Genomic DNA, 27,911 nt, shown 5'->3' with positions numbered 1-27,911 from the left:
TACACAATGAGATGGAAGCCAACGTGTGGGATGACCAAGGGTTTTATCTCCCTGCGTAACAGAACAGAAATAACGTGCACAGAGATGAAGTAACAGATTGAGCCACGTCTGGTCTGGAGCTGTGATGTTCTCACGCCATGAGCACTGCCCGCTGCTCTTAGAAGCTTCTCCTGTATAATGGACTCATCCTTGTCAGGACTGAGGGTTCGGTCACAAATTCTTTGGTTTACAAAAAAAAAAAGAAATTCCAGTGGTAAACAGTTTCCTTAATCCCTTTATGTATTAAACATGGCCTGCCGTGAACAAGGGCACAGTCTTTGGTAGTGAAATATCAGGACTGGGCTCCGTTGTGCTAATCGGACTTGCACACATGTAGTTCTGGTGGAAGGCAGGATCAGAACCAGACATGTGCGGTGAAACGATCCCCTCCGATCAGCAGCGGAGCCTTAAAAATACTAAAAAGAGCAAAACAAAAAAGGTTCCCTTACGATGGGTCACGGATGTGCTACAATGTACAAGGTCCGAGTCCCTTTCTGTGGATACGTTTTGTGTAGGATTTCTATGGAGACGGGAGAAAGCAGCTTAGCAGTACAGTAATACTGACAGACAGCATCTTACACTAGTGGTATAACACTGAGGTGAAGGCAGTGGACATTGATGTGACAACAAAGAGGCGCAGGTGACAGCAGCCGGGGCTTATGTCAGTCCAATTTCTTCCAGGACGCTTCGTGGTGTCTCTGCCTCCTGTTGAAGAAACAAAAGACGTAGATGGATCAGTTCCAGACTCTAACATATTTCAATGTGCAAATACTAGACTTCGGAGATGGAAGACAGCCCAGACTTATACTATAGGTTACATTCAGAATTCCATATACTACAGAGACACCGCTGCTCTGCCACCTGTTGGTAGGTACAGGTACCACACAGCAACGGGTGTATTTTTTAATAAATTTAAAGTGTAATCAAACTTTGCATAAATCATTAGCACGAGGAGTAACATTGTTATTAGCAATAACATATCTAATATTTTAGCCCTTTCCTTCCCTCATAAGGCTCTATTGTGGCTGGAGACTAACTGCAATGTATAAAGTTGAGAGAGTGTTATGGATCCTCCTCTCTCCAAAGCAACAGCAAACAAGATCATCTCAGCCTAAGTAGAGATTAGTGCTTGTGTATCTGCAGCTTTCCCTGTCTGTCCTCCCTAAATTCCTGCTCATTTCACCCCTCCCCTATTTATATTCCTCTACTATGATCTGTGATCTGATCCCTCGGTGAGCTTTCATGTGTTTTGCACTAGAACATGGCCACATTCACTCCAATGGCTAATACATTTGAATTGCCCACCATATTGTTTCTGAGTCTTGCTTTTGACAGGACTTGTGTTATATTTTGTCAGATCTTCTGCACAGCTGCCCAGCTTCCTATAGAGAGGGGAGGGTTGACGAGCACTCAACCCCCTCCTACACCCGGCCATATGCTAGGCCCAGATAGGGTGAGCACATGAGTGAGCCCCTTTCTTTGGGAAAGGAAGAATCTTCAATGCCAACGATAGATGGGATGACGGAGACTGACAACCACATGGCCATGGAAACCATGTAACTAATAATTCATGTGTGGGATGTCATTTCATCCCCATCATTTTTCCTCTAAAATTAAGTCTATTTCAGGACATTTTGGACAGTTTTCAGCCTAAATTCTTGTTTATGATCCTTATTGCTTTGTCAATGTAAATATAACATAAATACATATTGCACAATTGTCCATGACTTCTATACATGTAAATGGATTTAGTAAAATACCATGCACATGCAGCAGAAATAACACGATTCACATTTATGGACTGGTGGTAGAAACTTCATCATATAGCTTCTGTATAAATATATATTCTATATACATGCTGTGGATACATCACGATATTACACACGGGTTGAGTCCATACTGTTGGATACGATGTAGATTTGGGGCAGCCCTTCCTTACTTATTGCATCCGTCACCGGGTGTCTTTCCACTCTGCCCAGCGCACGGTCTCATCCTTCCCTCTTCTGCTACATCACGCCTTATTCCAGAAAGATCTTGTTCATGTGGATTAGCCGACGTGTCCACGTACAAATCGTGAGTATGCTGGCTGAATTATGCTACACCCAGAAGCTGCTTCGAGTGTGACATCAGACATGACTGTATTTGTAACCTTATGACATTGCTGAAGAGGGAAGGATGAGAGGAGGCAGTGAGCGGTGCGGCAGGGTAGTGGGGGTGCTCTGCTAACAATCGCCCCCACCCACCAATTATTTGTGGTTGCCAATATTCAGGGTGTCTCCCGAGCTATGTATTTGTCTATATTACGACAGTCATATCCCCAAGGAAAGGCCCACTTTGTACACTCAGCGGAGGACGGGGATGGAGACCACAAGTTGAGGGATGAAAGGACACAGTTTGCAGAATTTTTCCATGAAAATGTTCAGTTTATATGCTGGGAGCTTTCCTGGCATATACACTGATGTATATATATCTCCCTCTTCACAGGTCACAGTACATTTACAATGTCCTAGAGCAGTGATGGCGAACCTTTTAGAGATTGAGTGCCCAAGCTACAACGAAAATCCACTTATTTACCATGAAGTGCCAATATGGCATTTTAAGCTGCAACTTCTTGCTCCCTGTTCTTCCACATCTTTCAATTGTATCTGCCCCTGAGGCCCCCAATACAGTTAAAGGAAGGAGGGCAAATTCAGACTTTCATTGTAGCTTCTCTCTAGGGTCTCTGTAGAGGAAGAATAGTGGGCCAAGCAGAAGGACCTCCAAAGATAATGCACTTTTTTCCCACAGTTCCAAACAGCCAGTGAAGTGTTGCTTTCAAATAGCGCCGAGAGCAGCATCTCGAGTTGCCTGGGACTGCAACTGGATTTGTTCCTGTCTGGTGAACTCTGTCCTGGGGTGACAACCTGAGAGCCCACAGAAATGGCTCCGAGTACCACCTCTGGCACCCGTGCCACAGGTTCGCCACCACTGTCCTAGAGGATTCAAAGGATATTTTCACACTTCTGTCTGTGGCTCATATGAAAGAGCGTTTCTAAATGCTGTATGAATAATAGCATAAAGGAAATCTACAATTTGCTCCATATACTGGTGGCCACGGGTAAGAAAACTGTGCAGAATTTTTTTGTGAATGGAGTGGTTTTTTTTGGATTTCTGAAGGTCAGTTTCATAGTTGGTTTTAGGCATTTGGAGATTTGATAACGTGTGCATTAACCCCTTCCCGCCGGAGCCCTTTTTCGTTTTTGCGTTTTCATTTTTCACTCCCCACATTCAAAAATCTGTAACTTTTTTATTTTTCCATGTACGGAGCTGTGTGAAGGCTTATTCTCTGCGTAAAAAAATAACACCTCAAAATTTTTTGGGGGGGATTTTGCCATCTTCTGGCGCTAATAACTTTTTCATACTTTGTGTGTACAGAGCTGTGGGAGGTGTCATTTTTTGCGGATTTTGATGAAATTTACAATGTTATCATTTTTAGGACTGTTCGACCTTTTGATCACTTTTTATAGAATTTAAAATTTTTTTTAAAATGGCAAAAAAAAGTGCCATTTTCGACTTTGAGAACGATTTTCCGTTACGGGGTTAAACGCAGTGAAAAACAGTTATCATATTTTGATAGATCGGGCATTTTCGGAGGCGGCGATACCTAATGTGTTTATGATTTTTACTGTTTATTTATATCAGTTCTAGGGAAAGGGGGGTGATTTGAATTTTTAGGTTTTTTTATTATAATTTTTTTTTTTTAACTTTATTTTTACTATTTTTCAGACTTCCTAGGGTACTAACCCTAGGGTGTCTGTACGATCCTATCATATACTGCCATACTACAGTATGGCAGTATATGTGTATTTTACTACTCATACATTACAATGTACTGATTGTAATGAATGGGTTAACCTGAAGTAGCTTCGGATCGCCCATGCGCCGCCATCTTTTTGAAGCCGCACCGGCTTTTTGAAGGTGCTGGCACCGATCGCGGGTGTTACTGGTAAGTCTTTGCTGCAATATGCAGCAAAGACTTACCGGCTATGGAGAGGGCTCGGCCTGCGAGCCCTCTCCATGCACCGGGACCCGACATGTGACGTCACATGTCGGTAAGGGGTTAAATGAGGGATTCTAATAATCTGCGTTGCCCCCTGCTTAACCTCTGCAGCCTTAGAAACGGCGCCCACCGGTGGATCGTCTGGTTTATGGAGAGGCTGTACCCTAGACATTTTCTTTTAGTATTCCCGACATACAGATATGTACAGAATGTGGTTCAGCTGAAATCAAAGCGTTAATTTGACAAACTCCTTAAATCCAGCTTGTCGGGGGAATGAGTTTAGGGCGAGATGGGCTTTTATCTTTCTAATCCTACTGGAGGAATGAAAGCGTCCCTGAACTTCTTTAGAGGATTATGGAGACTCGATTAACCCCTCGCCAGTGTCATGTGCTCCCTAACATAAAGACTCTTTATTTCTGACAAGATTTGTTTGAACAACTGAATTATGATTTTTTTTAAACAAAAAAGAGGTAGGAAGATATTTATTGTCCCGATAAAGCTGGTCCAAACCATAGACCTTTATCTTTTCTTAAACGTGACCGTCCTTACATGTTTATGAGAGGATATAATTGTAGTCCCATACATCTGTTCCATACAGTTTATTTGTGACACGTGGGAGTTACCATTCGCCTTGTTAAAGGGGTGTGTCCTTTCTAAGCACAGGCTAGATCGTGTTGGAGCGTGCAGGAACACAACCCCAAACGATAACAACAAGTTATCAATTTATTCGTATATATTTGTAGAAGGAAAAGCAGGAATAGCAGAAAGCAGAAATCTAAGATTATTCTGAGTTGTCCATTATTTAATAAAATAGAGATTCTAGGTCCTGAAAGGGGGTTTCCATCTTACAACTACCCTACAGAATGCTAAAATTTAGCAAATTCTACTAATTATAGCTACACTAATTCATTTACTGAACACAACTGAGTTCGTCACAGAAATAAGATTTTGTGTGATTTCCTGCGCCAAACCTTGTATCGCTGGACTGAACTCAGAATGTCAATTCAGTCCAGTGATACAAGGATCGGTCTGGGAAATCCCTCCAGCAAATGGAGCATTTTTCCTTGAAATGAACTCGTTTGAGGGCAACTGGCCTAAAGGATCAAATGAGAAAATGTTAGGCAAAGAGAGAATTTGAGGTAAAGAAACTACACAGTCAACAGGACATGGACCTGTCATTGGGAGAAAATTTTCCTATGACGCATCCTATGCAACTATGTATGTGATATAAGACCCACATCCTCTCTGTCCACCTTTTAGTAAAACGCAGAACTACACCCAGCGCCCCTCCCCCTTGTGGTTTAGCCAGTGGGGAAGAAACTAGACCGAAAGGAGTAGGGATGCACGGATTAGCAATGCACCCAGGGGTGCGCCAGCCATGTTGAACCTCCCGCCTCAGGCAATAGCACCTTCAGCCAGTTCTCGGCACAGCATGAGGGGTGCAGCACGTGCACGTGTCATATTTCAAGACAAGTTTCAACCAAATTTTGGACCACATGTTTTGTTAGCCAGAAGAAGCTAACGCAAAAGTGTCAACAATGGCAACTAGTTGAGCTTCTCGCCTCAGGCAGTATTGCCTGCAGCCAGTTTGACGGGCAACATGAGGGGTGCACTTCTGTTCTGTGAAAGTTGCTAGAATTCCTCCAGACCAAACTCATCACAACGTGGGGCAGATTTATTATTCATATAAAGCCAGAAACATGTGAGCCAGATTTATTAAAGGAGAGCGCCAGTTTTTAGCACAAGTTATGACAAAAAAAAATTAACCAGCCTTGGAGCAGGGGCGAACTAGAGGAGTGAGAAAACTGGCACATTTCAGGACTGACTGTGAAGTTTATTGTGTGGGTCATGTTGGTGCAGGGGATTGGCTGTTCCAAACCGGTATCAGTCTATGCCTATTATTTTCACATGTTTCCGTTTTTTCTAAATCCTAACATAACCCCTTCTGCATGACGTTCTAGCAGGCACTATACTTTCCAAGGATTATATAACAAGTGGAATTGATTCACTACAGAACAAGCAGAACATCTGTGGGTTTGACATTTAAGAACTCGGAGGTCCCAGTTTCCTGGTTCAGTTGACCACACGTAGCTGCTTTATCTTCCTTTGACCAGGGCAGACTGAAAAAAATCAAAAAATTTCACAAAATGACTCGTGGCAAAGGCAGCATCCTGTGAACCTTTCAGAACAACCCATCATATTCTGAGGTGGATGGCGTGGCTGTGTGCTTGGTTTTATGCACACGTTTGTCACGGGTGTGAATGTGCTCCTTTGGCAGAAAACAAGAGTTTCCAAAGTCTGATGAGACTAATGTGACTTTTGTTTGCAGATCTTGTATTCTTTTAAACAAGAAAAAATATAATGTTGACAATTACAAATGAAAGGACCTTATCTTGCGCAAATTAAGGTCCATTTATACATGGTGGTCACCGACGCTTCCGAATTACGGATCAGATTCTCTTCTACTTTGTGTATGCAGCGTATGGGAGACATCACTGCAGCTAGTCTCCCGCTACCAACTCAGAGGCAACTAAAAATTAGAATTAACAATAAAAAAATACAAGACATGTAATGGTGAGAGATAGTGAAACTACTCATGTACACACACAACACTTTTGGTTAAAAGGTTAGATAATCTTTAGGCATACTTGTGATGTGTTCTATGATATGGTCTTTGCATTTATACATCTATATATTCATATAGGTGTCTGTAGTTCCTCAGGGGATGTGTCCAATTTGTAGAAATTATCCACACGATATGAGATAACTAACGGATCGCTGTTGGTGCGACAGCTGGGACCCCCACGATCATGAGGACAGGACCACCTGCTGTCCAGAGAATGGGGATCCCGTTATCACTAGTGGGTGGAGCAGGAGGAGGAGCATGGTATACTGCGAGGGCGGTACTTTAGTTCTATGAATCACGGAGGTTCACATTCTCTGGATCAGTGGGGGGTTACAGCAGTTAGCCCAAATAAGCTATCTAACTTATAAACTTTGGACAACCTCTTTTATGTTATGCCAACACATTTCAATTTACTTGATTTGATAATGCAATACCCAGCCAGGATAGGGAACGACGGGCCTTTATTCCGACTTGAACTTTCTATAGGTCAGTGAGTGAGGAACTGGGAAAGCATAGGTTCATGAAAAAGTTAGAATGGTAAAAATTACACAAAAATATTCACCAAGTGAGCAGTATCCCAGTGTAGTGATATGTAGTCAGAAGGTTCTTTTGAAAGGGTCAAATATTATATTCCTACATGTAGGCATGATGCCTATAACTACACTATACATCCATCATTCGTGTATTTTACATAGCATACACAGATGTTTCTGCATGGTACAGCTTAGTTTCTTGCCTTTTCTTTCATCTAGACATCAATAGAGGAGAGCCGAGGTTCCTTTATGCACATGGATCTTCATGTCTTATATAAAATAAGTTCTCCCCTATGGCACATTTCTTTTATCTATGTGACACTATAGGGCAGTATAATAAGACATAGAACAGCACATTACACACAAGGCTTTCCTGATGTAGCTATTTCTCCCTCCCAAACATAATATTGTTATGTAAAAAATATAGAATCTTAAAAAAAAGAATTTAATTGTTAAATTAACATTTAGAAGAGGACTTACTTTAGCATCCTATAACAAGGAAGGGCACACAGCAATGAAAGGGAAAAAAAGATTATATTAAAATAGCAAATCATCTTAAGCAATAGAAATGAACTTACATTTTACATAAAAAATTTACAATATGATATAAATCAAATGCAAAAAAAAAAGTAAAAAAAAAAAATCAGATTTTAGAATTTTAAAACACCCTCCTAGTGCCAAGAGGAGGATAGGCATAGATATGACACATGCATGTTACCCCATGCTGGCGGCAAGATGATCCAATGTAAAAGGGTTATACGGGGAATATAAAAACCTAGCAGTGAATTCACTGCTGAGTGCTTTTATACACCAACATTTCCCCCCTCGCTAGTCGCTTCTCTTCAAAATATCATCTGATCTGAGGGACCAGAAAGCAGTGCTTTTATACCGCATTACAAGGGTCACATGGTCTTCCCATCTCGAGATAATAACCAAAATATGGTTGTTTAATTTGACCGGCGTACTAAAGAAATCCAGCCCCTCAGTAACAGTAGGGATTGCATCTGTATCAGGGTGCCAGGCAGGGTAAAGGCACTGCTTCCAGGTCCCTAAAACCAGAAGGATCATAATAAAATATGGAGGAAAAAACAAGTTGGTAAATGAAATAATTCAGTTGTGAATACGCTGCTAAGTACTTACATTCCCGGGATAACCCATTTTAATATTTTTTCATTCCTCTGAAGCTTAAAACCGACCAGCCGTTGTCTTGTCACAGCCCAACTCCATTGCTATATTTCCTGTTATCAGGAGCTGCAGCAAGTACATGAACATTTAGGTCCAATAGGTCAGTAGGACTTTAGATAGGAATAGGATGATCTAAATCCCTGTATAAGGAATCGTGAACATCAAATGGATTGTAGCTACGATGATCATTTTTTCCATATACCGTATCTATACTTATTTCTCATCAACAGTATCTGAGAGATCTTGTACATCTTAAAGATATCCATCACCAGGATATACATACCTGAGCTAACAGCTATGTAATATAGGGCTATGCCCATACATGCTATCCATGCCTTAGTTTTTATTGTCAGGCTGCCCATTCATTGCCAAAACGTCACTTTAGAAATATGCAAATTAGGCTGAAATCGGCAAAGCTTCTCAGGGCTCCAGCTCCTCAGCAAAAACAACGCCCAATGCTACAAGACCACGGCCTAGTGACTTCCTTCATCCATCTACTTTCAGCTACCTCACTTTTGGGTCCAGCGAGATGTGGAGCCGGGCCCCAAGGTGCTTTGACAAAGCACTTCAGACTAATTTGCATATTTTTAAAGTGAAGTTTTGCCAAGGGAGGAGAAGCTGGACAAAACTTATCAGAAGGTAAAAATAGTGGTGATGTATTTCCATCAGTAGTCCCAATGGTCCCAAGCACCTAGGGTCCTCTTCACCATGTCAGGTGGCATTTAAATGGTGCAATAAGGTTGCTACAAACAACTACATGAGAGCGATTGCACTTGATTAATGCTTCATACAAGCGTTTCACCCAGGTTGTGCTGTTGAGGTGGGATGAGACCCCTCCCCGCCATCAGTAAGAACTAACATCCAACTTGTTGATGAAAGGCTCACACATGGGGCCGTGTGTATGAGCCAATAGCAATACATAGGACCATGTGCTGAGCACGTCGCCCTCTTGCTCATGAGCAAGTCTGGTCCAAGAACCTTGTAACTGGACTGAATTCAGCATATGCGCTCAGTCCAGTGGTACAAGGTTCGGTCCAAGAAAATCTCTCTTCATCGAGTGTTTATCCCAGACCGAACTCACTGGAGTGAGGGCACCACACATATCGACTATCGAAGCCTAATGTATATTCAAAGATGGTCTTCTGGGTGGAGAATTACTCCAAATGTAAAGCAATATACACACGATATTCATATATACTATGTTTATATCTGCATATATTATATGTCAGTTATAATTTAAAGCAGAATTGTCCAACTTTTCAACCCCTCAACATGTAGAATCTGTGATAATGAAGGAGCACAATGCTGTGGAGATAATGTCCCCCCTTTCCATCCACCCATGGGTGACTTTATCCAGAAGTAATACGTCCTTCTTGCTACACGGGCATAACATAATTTTCTTCGTGTAGCTCTATGCCTCAGGTATTCACATGCCAGGAATTCACATTACCCGACTAAATATAGAACAATGCATTAGCACACAAAAGGCTTAGCGCAGCCTCATACAGGGTGAAAGCTCTGAGCCCTCGAAAAATGTTTATCCGGCCAACTCCACGAACAAAAAGCCTTTTATGACTCTTTGCCTCAGCTACTATGTATGTGAAATTGGCTGAAAGGAGGAGTTTTCGAGGCTTTTAGACGCACAGCGGCATCAACCTGCATTTTATCCCTCCAGTCGTGTTTTTAGGATACATATTTGGGAGCCGCGAGGTCACAGCTTTATACACATTAATAGAGCTGGGAGCTGTAGTTTACTTTTATTAAAGACGACATAGATGTTGTTATAGTCTCCTCGATTTTTCCAATCCGATGCATCACATCACAATATGGTCATTGAGATACGGATATCTGTTATAAAATCCAATTATGTAAAGTAAGTAGGCTTATAAATTGGGAAAGAGCAGAGAAGGGTGTCCTATACAAATGAAGTAATGCCATATTTTTCGGACTATAGCCCAAAGTAAAAGAGATCCAGACTGTGTGTGAATGAATGGATGTAACACAGCTTTGTAAGCGAATGTAGGGAATGAACAGATATAGCCAGAGCCAAGTAAGTAAATGTGGCAAGAGCTGTGTGTGTGTGTGAGTGAGTGAGTGAATGGATGTCGCAGAGCTGTGTGCGTGAGTGAGTGGATGTAGCAGGGTTGTGTGCATGTGAGCGAATGGATGTAGCAGTGCTGTGTGCGTGTGAGTGAAATGATGGATGTAGCAATGCTGTATGTGTGTGTGTGTGAGTGAATGGATGTCGCAGAGCTGTGTGCGTGAGTGAGTGAGTGGATGTAGCAGAGATGTGTGCGTGTGAGTGAATTGATGAAGCAGAGCTATCCTTGTGTATTTTTTATTTTTTTTTTTAAGACTAAAACATAGTAAGTTGCGTATAGCGTAAATACTATGGTACAGATTAGTTGGCCATCCTGCAGAGACTGCAGCAATCACATGTACTTAATGTGGGGGTCATCAAACCATCACTAGATAGAAACAAAGTATCAGTGTTATAGGTGAAAGTGGTTTAACAGGCAAGTACTGTTTTGTTTGTTATTTTCCAAATTTTGTCTAATATCCGGCAACCCCTTTAAATACCTCCAGAACCCTGACCAATGCTAGAAAATGGGAGTAGTGGCAGAGTGAGGAAGGCAACTCCATTCAACTGTATCCAAATCAGAGATTTCAATTTTGGAGAGCTTTTATATCTTTGAGTCTGTGCCAAATTTATCAAATGTTTGACTTGTTCCTCCACTCCTCCCAGAAAGTAGCAGGGGGAGTGAACATCAGAAGCAGCCAGTGATAGGCAGCTTCCAGTGTTCAGGGTGTCTCCCCCAGTGATGTCACTGTCCTTATATTACAGTGACTTCATGTGGACCTCACTGATTGTATGCTCAGCGGAGGCCGGGGTGGATGCCAAATGTTGCATCCATCTTCCACTGACTCTCATGACCTCTGCTGAGCAGGAGGGAAAGACACAGCTTGCAATGTTTTTCCCAAAAAAGGAAAGGATGCCTCCATCTGCCAGTATATGTCTATGCATAAGCTCAGCATATACACCGGGCATATGAAGAAAAAGCGATGTGAATGTAGCACACCTCTAACTCACGTTATAATTTTAAAGTGTCATTATTTCTGCCCAATAGATAGTACTGCTGGTAGTAAACTATTGCTTCCAATCAGTATTAAGGACAATAATATGCTATTGGTAGTCAGGGGTCAATATTTGCAGGTGGTCTTTAAAATTTAGTGCAAAGTAGACTAGATAGTCCTAAAAAGGGAATAACCGTTTTGAGTAGAGAAGAACGGACCTGATGGTCAGGCTTGGCCTCCTGACCCAGACATATTGCGTTTCGCAGACGAACAGCACATTTGGGACTCCACGTCGCCAATCACAGCCATGGCTAGTTGCTAGGGGCATCAATTTGCTGTACTGGCAGTCAGGGTCAGGTAGCCGAACCCGTACATCAACCCTGATCATTGGGACGGCTCATCTCTAGTATTGAGTAATCGATGACCTATCGACCATCAATATCAAAATCAGTAGGAATCTGCCCTTGCCCATCAATTTGATACACTAGAGCAGTGGTGGTGAACCTATGGCACGGGTGCCAGAGATGGCACCCAGAGCCCTCTCTATGGGCACCTGCGCCATCACCCCAGTGCAGAGTTTACCAGATAGGACTCAAGGCTTCCCGCAGTCCAAAGCACCCCAGAACCCTAGAAGGAAGCTACCATGATAATCAAAACTTCTTCTACTTATTTCTACTGTATTTGGTGCCTATACAATTTAAACATGTAACAGGGCAGGGAGTAATAAGTCACTGCTTAAATTGTCGAATAGGCACTTTGGGAAAAATATGTGGGTTTTGGTTGCAATTTGGGCACTCGGCGTCTAAAAGGTTTGCCATCACTGCACTAGAGGTTTGGAAGTTTAAAGGGGCTGGAGGGGAGGGGTGTGTGAAAAGAAATAAACCTCTACTTACCCCCCGGGACTCCCAGTGTCCTGCACTGCTGTGTCCCCATTTGTTTACGGCAACTCCACTCCAACAACTTCTGGCAGCCTGGCTCGCCCACCCGTCTCCTGTCCCAGCATCTTCTACAGTGCTGGCACATAAGGAGTGATGGCCATGCCAGGCGGGCGTGATTGTCGGAGCAGAGCTCCCATGTCACAGTTAAGCAGGGACATGGCAGCACGGCACACCAGGAGTGCCAAGTGTGGGAAGTGCAGCTTTATAGTTTTCACAAACCCTCCCCCAGCCCACCAGTAAAGTTTTTATTAATGTCGAACTACTCCTCCAACTCAAACAACAAAGTTTACCCCATTTTACTACAATGGTTCTAGGATGGTGGCTTAGTTTAACATACAAGATATGCAAATCTTAAAAAAAAAAAATAATAAAAATCCACCCTCTAACAACTTTAACTAAAAACAGGATAAAAGATTCAGGAAATCAATGTCACGTTCCACAATCTGGTTACATTTCATTCACAACCTGTTTTCTTTGAGTACATCCATGAATTCTAAAACAGCCTTGGAGAAGAACCCGCTAATGTCGTCTGAAGGTGGAGAGCAATGCTCATAACTCACAAAATATTAAAATTAGATGACTGGAGGCAAATGAATAGACTGTTAATCATCTCTTATTAATCAGACGCACAAGCATTGGGTTGACATTGGAGACAAGACGGCTATGTCCTCCAGTGACAAGTGACCTCTACTGTTACTGTTATTCACTGACTGCCAGATAATATCTAGAGAAGATTTATTCATTAATTGCCATATGTTTCTAGAGGAGATGGCAAAATACCCTAAAATCTTCTGGATAAGTGAAAAGATGCAAATTCCAAATAAGTAATTTTTTTTCTAAGTACCCACTAGCGTCCCCTGTGGTCATCCTGCAAAGTGTCCATTCAGTGAAGAATGCAGGAGCTCTAGCAGGCCCGGGGATGGATTACATCACAGTTCAATGACTCTGTTGGGTCTTTCTGCAGGCGAATGCCAGTAAGTACAGACATAAAAATAATATACTCAGAAACCGCACAGGGACAGATTGCCACTTTGGGAAGTAGCAAACAGAGTGGAAAAAAGTGATTGCTTTAGTCTCTTAAGAGCAAGAAAGGGGGATTTGGGGGGCAAAAGTCTCAATAATTGAAATATAAGTTCAACAACTTAAAAGGAATCTGCCATCAAAATCCATCATGATAAACCAGGGACACTTACTCATAGACCCAGGCGCCGTGACTGCAGTAATAATCTTATATTTGTTATCCATGGCCTCCTTACTTCTAATATCAACTTTTATAATTATACTAAAGAGCTAGAAGGCTGTTACAATGTCTCCATCTTCCCTCTTCTCACTCAGCCTGCTGTAATCCCACACGGGTAGGGAGGGGGGAGTGCTCCTGCGCAGTGTAACAGCCTGTGAAGCTGCAGAATGGAGGGGTTCTTGTAATGCTCTCCAGAGCCACTTGGGTAATTTGCATAATTTTAAAAGTTTTTAGAAGCAGGAAGGCCATGGATAACAAATATAAGAGGATTATCACGGTGCCTGGATCTATGAGTAATGTCTCTGGTTTATCATGATGCATTTTGATGGTAGATTTCCATTAAAAAAATCCAAAATAAAGTAACGTTTTTATCTGACAATGATTGCTTTGGCATAATTGAAAGTTAAATTATAGAAGGCAGCTGCACAGGCTTTGGAGGAACACAGTAATAGAGCGGTATACAAGTTGCCATGCAGACGCAAAACACCAATCACTTAAAGGGGTTATCCGGGTTTAAAAAATTTTTTATGGCCAGGGCTATTTAAACATAATAAACATGTACTTACCTCCTCCGGCGCCGCTGATGTCCCGCGCCGCGGCCGGTCTTCTCCGTGCGCCGGTTTCATTACAAGTGCGCACAGGGAGCTTCCGGCCGGCCGGATGCTCCCATGCGCACCATCTCCCAGCGCTTACAACGCTGAGAGATAGAGACGGATGGGAGGAGCCGTCCACAACACGGACCGGAAGCTCCCTGTGCGCGGCTTCCGTGCCCCCGTTTGTTTACAGGGGCACGGATCGAAGTGACCGCGGCGCGGGACATCGTCAGCACCGGAGGAGGTAAGTCCATGTTTATTATGTTTAATAAACATAAAAAATTTTTTAAACCCGGATAACCCCTTTAATATTTAATCATCTGGAATATTTATGGAATCATTTTTGCATTTTGTATTTCATGCAATTTTAAACAAATTATGTTTGGGTACAATAAAATGTGGTAGTGCATTACAGGTTTTCCTTTTTTTTTTCTGGTAGGATTATTGCATACCGTACCATCTGAGGTTTTTCTGGTAGGGTGTAGTGGAGTCTGTTTTCATTTATGGTAGTTGTTGTCATGTGTCTGCACTATGTCATTGACTTGTCCTAAGAATAGACAGTATAGGGCAGCACGGTGGCTCAGTGGTTAGGAGTACAGCCTTGCAGCACTGGGATCCTGGGCTCAAATCCCACCCAGGTCAACATCTGCTAAGGGTTTGTATATTCTCTCGTGTATGTGTGGGTTTCCTCCAGTTTCCTCCCACACTCCAAAACATACTGGTAGGTTGATTAGATTGTGAGCCCCATTGGGGACGGGGACTCCATTGGGGACGGGGACTGATTTGGCAAGCTCTGTGCAGCGGTGCGTAATCTGTGTGCGCTATATAAATAAATTATTATTATTATATTAGTGTGTGAATGTCATCTTTTGCTTGGACTCTTACCTAGAAACTTCCCCCTTACATGACTAGCTTCATCATCACTTTTAGGCAAGGACTAATACAGCAACATGTGAACGGTTAGGTTTAGGCGGTGAGGGGCAGTCCCTCGATTTCCCCTATACATAAAAGTCACTTGGATGCTCTCATTGAGGTGAAGAAGCAAGACAACACGTGTAACCTATCTTTTGCTCCCCGACCATCTCCCCCAAGGGGACGTCAGACAAAGACATCCTGAACAATTCAATGGGAAAGGGGTCTTCCAGTCTAAAAATATTGAGATATATCCTAAAAGTGGTTGTTAATAACATATGGCTAGGCTCAGCAACTGATACCGGAATGGAACAGGGAGCAGATGGATCCATTCTCAGTGTATTGGTAGATTTGAGCCGCTGCTGCCAAGTGTCCATTCAACTCAATGGTAAATGATATGCACTAACCTGGTCTGACCACTACATAGAGAACAGAGCCGTCTGCTTTCTTCTACATCACCTGTTAATCAACTGATATGTGGGGTGTTGGACCCTACCAATCTGATTTTGATAACCTATATTAGGTATATCTTAAGCCTGGAAAATTCCATCAAGTGTAAACAAAGCTCTATATTTGCTGAAACTATTCAGTGAATATTGGAGCCAAACATTGTTATCACCGCAAAGCACACAGCAGAAGCAAAGCAAGTGAACACCGGGGCAGAAACAGCATTTTATTTTCACACATACATACGGGGTACAGCCAGGCACAGTCGCTCCACCACAAAGAAATAGGCTCATTATTTAGCGGCGAATTGTCTTCATTCAGATTTTCTAGACAAGAAGTTTATCGTTTTTCTTGTCTTTTTTTTCTGGTATGTTAAAAAAATCTATTAAGAGCTAATATTTATGAATGGAGGGGAGCACGGGTTTGGCCGCACGATCCGGACACATTGGCAGATTGGTGGCCAAACAGCCGAAATAGCAAATGGACACCACTAAGAAACCAGAACGGAAGCATCAGGTCTCCATTTAAGAAGAATCCATGAATAATTCTACTTTGTAATAACAATAATGAAGAAAGACGTTAGTGATGTACTAAACTATAAGATTAGCAGAGCTTACGGGGTTTTGCCACAGAACAAGTTAGGCCCTAACTTGCAGATCGGTTGTGGCCTCAGTGATGTGACTCCCAGAAATCACGAGAATTGGAGTCCGATGGACCCCTTGTAATTCTCCAAGATGACCAGTGCAGCCAATTGCTCATGGTCGAACTGCCCCGTTTATCTCTATGGAGCTGATGGAGATTGACTGACCATCTAAGTTCAGTAGACCTTTCTCTTATATCCCCCATTATTTGCAGCTGTTCACCTATAGAGGCTATACACTCACCGGCCACTTTATTAGGTACACCTGTCCAACTGCTCGTTAACACTTAATTTCTAATCAGCCAATCACATGGCGGCAACTCAGTGCATTTAGGCATGTAGACATGGTCAAGACAATCTCCTGCAGTTCAAACCGAGCATCAGTATAGGGAAGAAAGGTGATTTGAGTGCCTTTGAACGTGGCATGGCTGTTGGTGCCAGAAGGGCTGGTCTGAGTATTTCAGAAACTGCTGATCTACTGGGATTTTCACGCACAACCATCTCTAGGGTTTACAAAGAATGGCCCGAAAAAGAAAAAACATCCAGTGAGCGGCAGTTCTGTGGGCGGAAATGCCTTGTTGATGCCAGAGGTCAGAGGAGAATGGGCAGACTGGTTCGAGCTGATAGAAAAGGCAACAGTGACTCAAATCACCACCCGTTACAACCAAGGTAGGCAGAAGAGCATCTCTGAACGCACAGCACGTCGAACTTTGAGGCAGATGGGCTACAGCAGAAGCAGAAGACCACACCGGGTGCCACTCCTTTCAGCTAAGAACAGGAAACTGAGGCTACAATTTGCACAAGCTCATCGAAATTGGACAGTAGAAGATTGGAAAAACGTTGCCTGGTCTGATGAGTCTCGATTTCTGCTGCGACATTTGGATGGTAGGGTCAGAATTTGGCGTCAACAACATGAAAGCATGGATCCATCCTGCCTTGTATCAACGGTTCAGGCTGGTGGTGGTGGTGTCATGGTGTGGGGAATATTTTCTTGGCACTCTTTGGACCCCTTGGTACCAATTGAGCATCGTTGCAATGCCACAGCCTACCTGAGTATTGTTGCTGACCATGTCCATCCCTTTATGACCACAATGTACCCTGTAACATCTGATGGCTACTTTCAGCAGGATAATGCGCCATGTCATAAAGCTGGAATCATCTCAGACTGGTTTCTTGAACATGACAATGAGGTCACTGGACACAAATGGCCTCCACAGTCACCAGATCTCAATCCAATAGAGCATCTTTGGGATGTGGTGGAACGGGAGATTCGCATCATGGATGTGCAGCCGACAAATCTGCGGCAACTGTGTGATGCCATCATGTCAATATGGACCAAAATCTCTGAGGAATGCTTCCAGCACCTTGTTGAATCTATGCAACAAAGAATTGAGGCAGTTCTGAAGGCAAAAGGAGGTCCAACCCGTTACTAGCATGGTGTACCTAATAAAGTGGCCGGTGAGTGTATATAGACTGAATACAGAAGCCTGTAGTCTTTATTCTTCTGTATGGGATCCATCAACACCTGCCCACAGATATTTATTCATATACAGGCAGTCCCCGGGTTACGTACAAGATAGGTTCTGTAAGTTTGTTCTTAAGTTGAATTTGTATGTAAGTCAGAACTGTATGTTTTATAATTGTAACCCCAGCCAGAACTTTTTTTGGTCTCTGTGACAATTGGATTTTAAAAATGTTGGAGTGTCATAAAAACCAGGATTAACAATAAGGTTTAATTGCTGAAATATTTAAAGAGGACCTGTCACCACCGAAAAATACCCCAACCAAATATGCTCCCCTAATCTTGTCCCCAGCACCTTTATATTTATTCAATTTTTATTAAAATTTGTGTGCGAAAACTTAAATCGATCCGACCTCTTACCAAATAAGAGGTGGGATCTCCTTACAGGTCCCCTGGCAGTCGGCCGTATTCATGAGGAGGCCGGCCGACACACCCCCTCCACGCCCCTGTGAGTCAGGGACCTGTAAGAATCGCCGGCAGCAGCGCATGTATTCCGCAATTGCTGCCGGCTCTATGCGATGCGGCGCACTGACAGCGGCCGCAGAGGGGCTTATTCCCAGCGCCGGCTGAACATTCAACATTTAATAAAAATTTAATAAATAGAAGAGGGGCTGGGGACAGGGTTAGGGGGAACATATTTGGTGGGGGGTATTTTTCCAGGGGTGACAGGTTCTCTTATGTCCAGAGGTCTGTTTGTAACTAGGGGTCCTTGGCAAGTCGGTTGTTCTTAAGCAATTATCTTACTAAAGCATCGGGAGGTGCCTGGGAATAGACTCATAGCCTATCATTGCCTTGTAAAAGGGATACAATTTGTGGTATGGCTCTACTATTCTATTCCATCAGCAGAGTCATATCCGATACAAACCAGACACAGACTAAGGACAGGACAGTCTCTTGTCCTCTGTCTGACCACTGAGCCCATGGGCAAGTTTGGCGAGTACATTGAGAGCTTTTCTGGCTCATATGCTAAATAGATGCAAAATATGAGATGTCAGTCTGACCTTTTACCATGCATCTGCATAATACAAGCGGCTAGGAGTGAATACAATCCCCTGTGTTACAGCATCATCACTGGACCAGATAGGGCACAAAACAGCTGAGCCCAATGTTCATTAAAACTAAATAATATTTCAATTAATCCCTTCAGGACTCTGCCTATTTTGACCTCTGGGACAAGCCCAATCTTTCAAATCTGCGCTGTCTCCCTATAAATGGTCATAGCTTTAACAGATCCACGGATTTTAATATTTGTACTTTAAATTAGTTTAAAAATTTGGATGATATTTTTTTTTTTTATTTGGCAAAAATTTCTAAAGATTCTCCCTTTTCCAAGTTCTAAATTCTCTACTTTTGAAGCAGATAGTCTAAACACCCAAATAAATTCATAATTTACATTTCCCAGATGGGGGGCAGGGTGTACATTAATGAGCAAAGAAAGAACTTTCTTGATCATATCAATTGGCTGCAATAAAACAAAGTGTAAAGGGGTCTGAATACCTTATGTACCGTGTGCATGTGTATTATATTTATACACACATAAATAGATACATATACACACACACCTTTTCCTGAGCTAGTAACCACTAAGCCTGTGTTCATGTAGATCCGTGACATTAAGAGAATAATGAGAGTTGTGGAAAGCCACAGGTTGGTGATGGCGATTTTACCGCAGTGGGGAACCCCAACATCCTGAGGGAAACATGTGCTCTCCTGAAAAGATCCCCCCCATTTTATAATATGTATACTGACCTTCTTAGTAATGTGAAGCGTCTGATATATATATATATATATATATATATATATATATCGGTATGAATATCGCACACTGGCACCTACTTTGCAGTGAAATAAATGACTCCCGGGTGTTTGAAAATGATAAGTACAAGAGCCAAAGCTTGTAGAGGAAAAAGCAATAACATGGTCTGTTTCACAACACGAGCAGCAAGGAACAATGAGCGGCCGCGCTGCATTTACAGTTCAGCCACGAGCGCTCGCTAGCAGGTAAGGAGCGTAATTTAATTTACAGATTTATCAGTCTTTGTGGGGGAGCGGCAGCATGTAGACTTATTACACTAAATTTGGAAGAATAAATCTCTTGTAATTAATTCCCATCATTAATCACAGTTACCTGTCACAACTGAACTCAAGATCCCGCAAGTCATCATGACAAGGATTATATATAACTTGTAAGGCTGGGGCTTCTCAGAGTAGCTGGAAAACCCCTTAGCCTTTTTTTATTCCCTTTTTTTATTTTTGTAGATAAATACCATCCACTATGATGAGACTGTAAAACCGTTTTACAGACACACTGGGGCTTATTTACTAAGGGTCGTGGATTGCACTTTCGTCAACTGTTCGCCTTTTTCGGGGATTACATCCCTTGGGCAGGTATTTAACAAGTGTCTGTGTAAGGATTTTGACGCACGCAACAGTTATGGCGAATACCAGCGGACGGGTAAGTAAATGAGCCCCACTGTGCGTTGAGAGGAATTTCCCTGATTCGAACCTCGTATCACTTTATTGATATGACATGGCCAATTCAGTCCATGAGGTTTGGTCTGAGAAATCCCTACAGCATTTGTGGGCTACCAGCCTTAGAGAGAAAGTAACAAGGACTCCCTATAGATTTGAAAGCGCAGGGGATCCCATTATTAAATACATGCTAATACAGTGTATTTTCTAGAAATATAGTGTATATGGACACGAGAGCTGCAGACAAGTGAAGAGCTAGAGATTTACATTCACGCTCTACATTCTGGGATATCAGGGCTGCGCTCCTGCTCTATAGAGGAACATGAAAATCTTCTTCAAAACACAATTTTTCCTTTTGATTTTCCATATCTCCAGTGATTAAATCACCCAGCAGAGTCCTAGCGATTCACTTGACTGCATCAACAGAAGACATTTTCAAGCTCCTCAATGCGTTTCTGAATGACGACGACATCACTATGTGTGACAGGCAGACGACGTGCAGCTGTCAGCTTTCCTGACTTGTAGGTTTTAAACACCTTTTTTTTCCCCCATTTAGTCTGACAAGATAATTTTATTGCAAGTTTTTTTTTATGTATCACCTGTTTATTACAAACTAGTTGTTTAGTGCATTTCTCTTTTCTTGCCATTTTATTTCATTATTTGACTTTTCTTTTTCAAGTTTCATTAGGAGACTGAGTTTTTTTTTATCTCGTTATCTGCATTGTGAATTTATCCGCAGCTGGCTATATTCACACGCGGTATGCCCGCACGGCTGTGTGCTGGGGTGGAGGAGAAGGTGACGCCTCCTCCCTCCATAGAGAATAGAGGCGCACGGCCGCACACACGCCGAAAGATAGAGCATGCGGCCGCATGTACGTCCCCGCAGACGGCCATGTGAATGAGCCCTTAATGACACATTATGTACAATACTGTTTAACCCATTCATGACAGATTGTCATCGGTGCCTGAACGTGCAGGTCAATTTTTGACGTTCTGCTATGCGCTTCTTTCATTGACGATATGTTTGGTAAATCTTTACGTATCATAACAGTTTTTCCTTTTTTTTTTTCTTTACGCAATTTGCCAATAATTGACGCCAAATTTGATTTAAAAAAAGGCTGTCATTTTTTACGATTAAAGATTTAAAGTAGTAAAACTGAATAAACTTTTGCCAAAATAGGTTATCAATATGTACAAACATTATTCCATGACCCTTTCCTAGGATCAGCTACAGATGCAGAGTGTGCATGTACTTCTACAAAGTGAAAGTCTTTCAAGCCCCTTCTTCTATATTCTGCCTTCAGCTGACAGGCTAACTTCAAAAGCCTATATCTCCTGAACCCTTGCAACTAGAAACACAATTCCCCTTTAAAATTATATAACGTGCATGTATGATAAACAGAAACCGAGATATCCACGTTTAGAGTTACGAATGTAAATACAAGCTGTACATAAAACACTAAACTTTTTAGTACATATTTAAAGGGAACCTACAAACACAAATCTACCTATAAAAGGTAGATCGGGTGGTAGTTGGATCAATAGGACGTGAGAATTGCCCTTTTAAGGGCTAATCCTCACGTCCCCGCACTTTTTTGATAAGTTTTATTACCCCTATGTGCAAATTTTCTTATGCGGCTACTGGGGTGTGGCGTAGCTGCAGCTGAGGCTACTCCACGCCCCAGTAGCCCTTATCCGAAGCCGGAGCTGCACAGGATTCGTCGGACGAGGGCGCGCAGCTACGAGGAGCTGCGCGCCGAAGATTTTCGGTAGGAGGAGAAAAGAGGCTACTGGGGCGTGGAGTAGACGCACCGTGTAACCTCAGCTGCAGCTACTCCACCCCCCCAGTAGCCGCATAAGAAAATTTGCATATAGGGATAATAAAACATATCAAAAAAGTGCGGGGACGTGAGGATTATCCCTTAAAAGCCGTACGCCAGTCGTGAAGGGTTTAATAAAGGAATTCCTCACCACTGGATTAACGAAATATTCACATTTTTTAATGGGTGGTATGAGCTTCTAGCAGATTAAAACCCTTGGGAGTGGTGGTAAATTCCCTCATGTTCTTGATTGTATGTTCTTGACACTTTTTTGTGCTTTGTTTGACAAGAGGGTGTAGTTCTATGGCATAAGGCTTATGGTGCTGTATGGTGCAGCACTGGGGAAGAGATAGGTCCTATCTTTCCCCGTATTGCGGCACTTTGCGCCATGTATCTCTATTGAAAGGGTTGGGGGCGAGCGGCACGGCAGGCACACGTTAGTGTGAATGTAGCCTTAGTGATACATTAGATTTTGGATATTGTGTCAATCGTTATGGGCATTACAGTGTATTGGTCATAAACCATTGCATGCTTTATTTGCGCTTTGACCCTGTACTTGCCATCTCACATTTCTTATTATACTGTGAAGTGGGCCCTCTGCCTGGATGTCTTTTGCTGTAGTAACACTCTAGGTTTATTTTATTATGTAAATTTCAATACATTTTTCCATTTTTATTTTTACTTTTTTGTATTGGATTTTTCTCTCATGCCTTTTGATGATGTAATTAGTGTAATGGAGTTGACCCAAGAAAGTAATTTATCCACAGGTCTTTCATTTTCTCAATGCACAGGATGCAGAATAAGCTACTCAAATAGGGCAACCCCATTAAAACTCACTTTTTGGCAAAAAGCAAGTCAACCAATGTGTGGTGTAAAGCGAAAAAAGCCTAATGATGCACAAAAATTACAAGTCACGATGAACCACTGTAATAGATAATTTTGACACATCTTCAGGCTATACTTCTCTGCTCACATATCAAACTAGATAGTGAATCGGTCCCATTGATTCTGCAGGTTGAATAAATGTAGGTGTATAAGTATAGAGAGATTCCACAGTACGCACATCAGTATATGCATGATGTACCATACCTGTAGTACATTGTAGTGCTCCTATAAGGTAATACAACACAATAGTATACACACAGTAACACTCACCATCATAAAGTGCTGTGTACGTGAATCCTTATACTTAAAAAATTGCACAGTAAAGAGAAAAGTAACACTCCGAACTATATAATAAATTAACATTTTTATCAAATCAGTAAGAGGCATATAAAGTTATACAAGTAACTGGTAAGACGAGGTTACAATAACAGATAATGCAATACATGGAGTCATGCAATTACAGATAACAAGAAAGCACAAAAGACAATCTATATAACTAATAAATACTGCTGCCAGGATGTCTCCTCCGTGTCAAGGACAAGAAGAATCCCAGTGAAAGTCGTTGTATATTCTGCATTCTGGAGGAGTGCACTCGATTAATACACGGGCACATTAAAGTACTCATGTCGGGGCTACAAAAGAAATGCAGGTTCATATGTGACATAGACCAGCGGGTGAAGGCTTCACAGCTAAAGACTGTGCGGAGGAAAATCACTGGGGTCAGGAGGAATCAATGGAGGAGGCTGGATGAGCCCGAAGGGTTAAGATCATTTCACTGATTGATTGATGTTAATAGATTGAATTAATCAAAGGTACAGTTATAAGATTTAATTAACACTCCCTTTCCCAATCAGGCTGTAATTTTAAATAACGGTAGCCTTAGTACCATACACTGTATGATAGACTGATATATGGACTGCAGGTACAATGAGAGTCCACGCTGTGCTGCAAGTGCAATACAGAATTCTCTTTTCCAAACCATAAATTACCAATATAGAATGTGTAAGAATGCTCATTAGATTGTCCGCAGGCTTAATGCTGGTTCTAAAACTAAAAGTTACTTAAATAAAGATAAACCACAAGAACACTAAAGCAAAAAAAAATAAAAAATAAAAAATGAAATAAAAAAAAAAAAAAAATGGATGTACATCTGTGGATCACTCTAATACCACGTTTTTTGGCCGCTGTTACAAAGGTCCGTTGTGTGGATTCCCAGTGTGTCCTTACAATGGAGGGCAGCAGTGTGTCCCCTATGAAAAAAAATCTCTTATCCAGCTCTTTAGAGGAGTAAAAACAGCCCGACCGTCAGGAACACGAGCACGGGCAGTGCTGGAAACGTGTTGATGTTACTGTGTTCCCCATTATTAGCTCTTGGATGACACATTGAACGATAAATAAAAGCTGTTTTGACTCCTCTACAGAGCTGGATCAGAGAATTTTTTCGTATTGCATTATACCGCTCAGTAAGGGGGATCCATGTCCGACAATGTCAGCCGAAGGAGTGTAAGGGGTGAACTGAAATATTTTGGATCGTGTAGTAGTGTATCCCCCCCTCCCACTCTCAGTGGTTAGCACTATAGTCTTGCAGTGCTGGGGTCTTGGGTTCAAACCCCATGCAGGTCAACTTCTGCAAAGAGTTTGTATGTTCTCTCTGTGTTTCCTCCGGTTGTCTCCCACACTCAAAAACATACTGGTAGGTTGATTAGATTGTGATCCCATGGGGATAGGGACTGGTTTAGCAAGCTCTGTGCAGCGCTGCGGAATATGTTGGCGCTATATAAATAAAGGAATTATTATTAATGATCAGAGGGAGCACTGGCAGCTTCCAGTGATTCGCTGCTGGTGTCTACAGAGTGACATAACTATCCTTATGTGGAGAGTAACAACAATGGGGACATAGCCACAGCTCAGTGGAGTAGAGGGGGGGGTCTGATGGCACCGTGTGTAGGGTACATCTGCAGGTACTCACCCAAATTTAAACCCAGACGCACAACAGAAACATTCCCTCACATGTGGCCTGGCTCTAATACAAACAGCTCATACCCCTGCAAAGACAGAAACATAACACAATGGGGCTGCCTATGGCAAACTGTGCAGCCCTCGGCTCATTGCTAGATCTGTGTATATAGGGGCCATAAAGGCAGCAGAGCTGTGTGTGTATATAGAGGAAAGACTGGAGATATAAGCTACGTCCCCTAGATTTTCACATGTAGTCAATAAACCGGGGGCTTCTATGACAGCGTGGAGCCGACACCTTTAAAGGTCACTGCACTGGGAGAAATAGTATAAATCAATATGTCTTACCAGCCGTGGCGAGAATTCACTCTGAGATCTAATATTTCCTACTATTGGCAGTATATATGACAAATGGACTACATCAGCCGACAACATATGGCCGCAAGAAATATTTAGCCCAGATGCCATCATTTATGTCCCTTCATCTCCTGGATGTGTGAGAGCAGCACTGCTCAGTGTATTACCATAATATTACAGAAGCTTCTGGAAAAATGATCCGAGCCTGTGATAATGGCCGCTGTACCCTGTGCCTAATGTAACAGAAGAGGAGTCATTAATTTCAATAGAAAGGAGCGGCCCCATAGACAACGCGTCTGCTAGGAACACCACCATCCATCTTCACCGAGGCTTCTCCAAGGTTACCTTGCAGCTGACTGGGTTTGCCACACAATCTGCTGCTCCATAAGAATGTTAAAGGGAACAGGTCCCCAGATTGTGCCCCATTAAATTACCAGCCCCCTCAGGTAGGGGATGAAATGTCCTTTCTAGAAGCCATGTGAAATCTCAGCAGTTTATGAGCAGAGAAGAGTCAGATTATACCTAACAGGAGTCACTTCAGACACTTCTATCTTAGGGTCCATATCACCTATAAACAGGCTTTTGGTGTTTTATTAAAAGAGAAGAAGACTCTAATCTTTCAGAATACATCAGACTTTTGCGTATGTAAGCTACAGAACCAGAGGTGCAGGCAGTGAAAGACAGACAGGAATTACTAGGGGGAGATTTATCAGAAGTGTCTGAGGTAAAATGGTTCTAGTTGTTCATGAAAACCAATCAAGGCTCCTCTTTCATTTTACAAACAGCTGTAAGAAAATTTAACACTGAGCTCTGATTGGCTGACACGGGCAACTAAAACAGCTCTACTCTCAGACACTTCTGTAGATAACTACCCAGGGGGAAGATTAATCAGATTTCTAACAATCCAATAAGTAGTGGTCTGGCGTATTCATGAGGGGGTGGTCCAAGAAGCTCCTCCCCCTGGACCGCCACTCCCACATCATCTGCCGCCAGAGACTTCCAGGCTGGATGGTGTAGTTACTGCATACTTGGACCACCCCCTCTCATGAATATGCTGGACCAGTGTAAGCTAGGTCTTACGATCGGTCCCCAATGTAGTGGATTGTTTCCTAGGTTATCGGTGTGTTCAAATGTGATAACTGGGGGAGGGCGATGGAGCTTCTTACTTTAGTATGAGCAGCTAAAGTGTTCGAATGACCTGACAGGTCCTCTTTAAAGGTACATTCACATAAAGTTTCTGATTCTGGATGAAAAGATGCCAATTTTGACCGGAATGCCCTATATCTCATGTGGTGTCCGCTCTATATACAGTACACATTGCTTCTTTCCCATGTGACAAAAACAAAGTCACATATTCAGGAACTTTTCATCCGCTTGGTTTGTTATTACACAAGCATTACAAGAAATCCCCATGTGTGTGTTTCAAAATGTACTGCTACAGGAGCAGATCACAGCCATCCAAGGAAGACTTAGGACACCAGTCTCACCTTGATAACGATGTGTGAGCAGGGTCATAAGTGTTTTTCCTATCAGAGATCAGGATACAAACAACGTGTGGGTGGGGTAATCAGGACCATCACTGCCAGTCACTGTGTGTGGGTGGGGTAATCAGGACCATCACTGCCAGTCACTGTGTGTGGGTGGGGTAATCAGGACCATCACTGCCAGTCACTGTGTGTGGGTGGGGTAATCAGGACCATTACTGCCAGTCACTGTGTGTGGGTGGGGTAATCAGGACCATTACTGCCAATCACTGTGTGTGGGTGGGGTAATCAGGACCATCACTGCCAATCACTGTGTGTGGGTGGGGTAATCAGGACCATCACCCACTGTGTGTGGGTGGAATAATCAGAACTCTCACTACCAATCACTGTGTGTAGGGGTGGGGCAATAAGGACTCTCACTGTCAATCAGTGTGTGGGTGGGGTAATCAGGACCCTCAGTGTCAATCACTGTGTGTGGGCTGAATAATCAGGACTCTCACTGCCAATCATTGTGTGCAGGGGCGGAGCAATAAGGACTCTCACTGTCAATGACTGTATATGAGCACAGTAATCAGGACATCACCGTCACTGTGTGTGGGCAGAGTTATCAAGACTGTCAATCACAGTGTGTGGGCGGAGTAATCCAGACTCTCACTGCCAATCATTTTCTGCGGTGGCCGGGCAATCAGGACATTTACTGCCCAACACTGTGTGTGGGTACGGAGGATGCTCACTGTCGCTCTGAACGTCTCTCCTAGCAGTCCTGCCAGGATTTACTCAACTTTTAAAATGTTCTTAAAATGTAAAAAAAGAAATAAAAAGGTTATGGACAAAGTACATGTCCTGCTCCCATAAATCAATGTGCGAGTAAAAATCTATAAAATGTTAAAAGATCCTACTGATCACATCCTGCCATGCTAATAAGTAATGCCCCAGTGCACAGAACCAGTTACCCCTTCATCCATAATTACAGGTCAGTAGGTCATGCATCATTCCCTGCACAGCACCCAGTGTTACACGTGCATCACAACGGTGTAGTTACCAGACACCAACTGGGAGTTTCTGTGGTCACTATCACAACATATCATCTGAGTAACCTCCCCAGTCTTCATTCTGGCTCTATAAAACCGGAGGATGAAAACAAAATC

At 42.6% G+C, this 27,911-nt stretch overlaps 1 protein-coding gene across 5 annotated transcripts in view; it reads right to left on the bottom strand.

Annotated features, from left to right (window-relative positions):
• Positions 1 to 26: 26 nt before the first annotated feature.
• The window catches only part of AP1S2 (adaptor related protein complex 1 subunit sigma 2), a 51,483-nt gene continuing 23,598 nt past the window's right edge, over positions 27 to 27,911 (bottom strand). For 2 of the 5 annotated variants that reach the window (XM_072138446.1, XM_072138441.1), the window contains exon 5: positions 27 to 744. In XM_072138446.1, the coding sequence (XP_071994547.1) occupies positions 697 to 744 (48 nt within the window). In that variant the 3' untranslated portion in view covers positions 27 to 696. Of the gene's footprint in view, positions 745 to 23,311; positions 23,599 to 27,805; positions 27,883 to 27,911 lie in introns of those variants that run through there. The other 3 variants (XM_072138443.1, XM_072138444.1, XM_072138445.1) reach the window with 3 other exon arrangements.

The sequence above is a fragment of the Engystomops pustulosus genome, chromosome 2 (genome assembly GCF_040894005.1).
Source record: "Engystomops pustulosus chromosome 2, aEngPut4.maternal, whole genome shotgun sequence".
NCBI classification, from domain to species: domain Eukaryota; kingdom Metazoa; phylum Chordata; class Amphibia; order Anura; family Leptodactylidae; genus Engystomops; species Engystomops pustulosus.
The sequence above is the reverse complement of the archived record's forward strand: the minus strand, read 5'-3'. Positions and strand labels throughout refer to the sequence as shown.